General features: G+C 39.3%; 1 protein-coding gene across 1 annotated transcript in view; it reads left to right on the top strand.

The window, feature by feature from the left end:
* LOC107592527 (uncharacterized) overlaps nucleotides 1–641 on the top strand; it is a 12741-nt gene that overhangs the window by 7335 nt on the left and 4765 nt on the right. The window contains exon 5 of the mRNA XM_016282059.1: nucleotides 492–637. Coding sequence (XP_016137545.1) covers nucleotides 492–637 — 146 coding nt within the window. The remainder of the gene's footprint in view (nucleotides 1–491; nucleotides 638–641) is intronic.

Genomic DNA, 641 nt, shown 5'->3' with positions numbered 1-641 from the left:
AAAGAAGAAAGTCATATACACCTAGGATGCCTCGGGTGAGTAAAAAACAGCCTAATTTTTCATTTTTGGGTGAACTAACCCTTTAAGGCCTGGTCACACCAAGGATGTGAAAAATAATGATAGAGATTTAGTTTTAAATGTCATTCTATATTTAAAAGAATAGCAGAGTCCACACCACAACTATAATGATACCGGCACAGAGAAACAATATAATTGGAATGACTTTCAGAACCATTTTTCCAGCTGAGGAATGATAAAAACATTGACAGCCAATCAGAATCCACCTGCTTCAAAGAGCTTGAGGATTTAAGGGGTTAGATGACAAACCTGCAGTTTGCACTTATAATGTATAGAACGTTATTGGTGAGGACACTAATATAGTTGTCCTTCTTGTTATCTTTATAGTAATCGTGCTTGAGGAGCAATGGCCTTTAGACAGTGTGTTACAGTTTGTTGCTGATGGTAGAAACTGTTTGTGACTTTCTTTACAGAGGCACAGGTCATTGGCTGACGGATGTTTCTCCTTTGATTCCCCTGCTAAATGACAAGAAATGTGTCTTCACCATGAAGACTGTGCCATGGGCCATGCCATGGATGACGTCTCTCAATCTACGCTTTAGTTACAGCAACCAGACAGGTCA

This window comes from Sinocyclocheilus grahami, unplaced genomic scaffold, assembly GCF_001515645.1.
Source record: "Sinocyclocheilus grahami isolate Dianchi unplaced genomic scaffold, SAMN03320097.WGS_v1.1 scaffold153.1, whole genome shotgun sequence".
NCBI classification, from domain to species: domain Eukaryota; kingdom Metazoa; phylum Chordata; class Actinopteri; order Cypriniformes; family Cyprinidae; genus Sinocyclocheilus; species Sinocyclocheilus grahami.
Note: the sequence above shows the minus strand (reverse complement) of the source record. Positions and strands in the feature narration are given on the sequence as shown.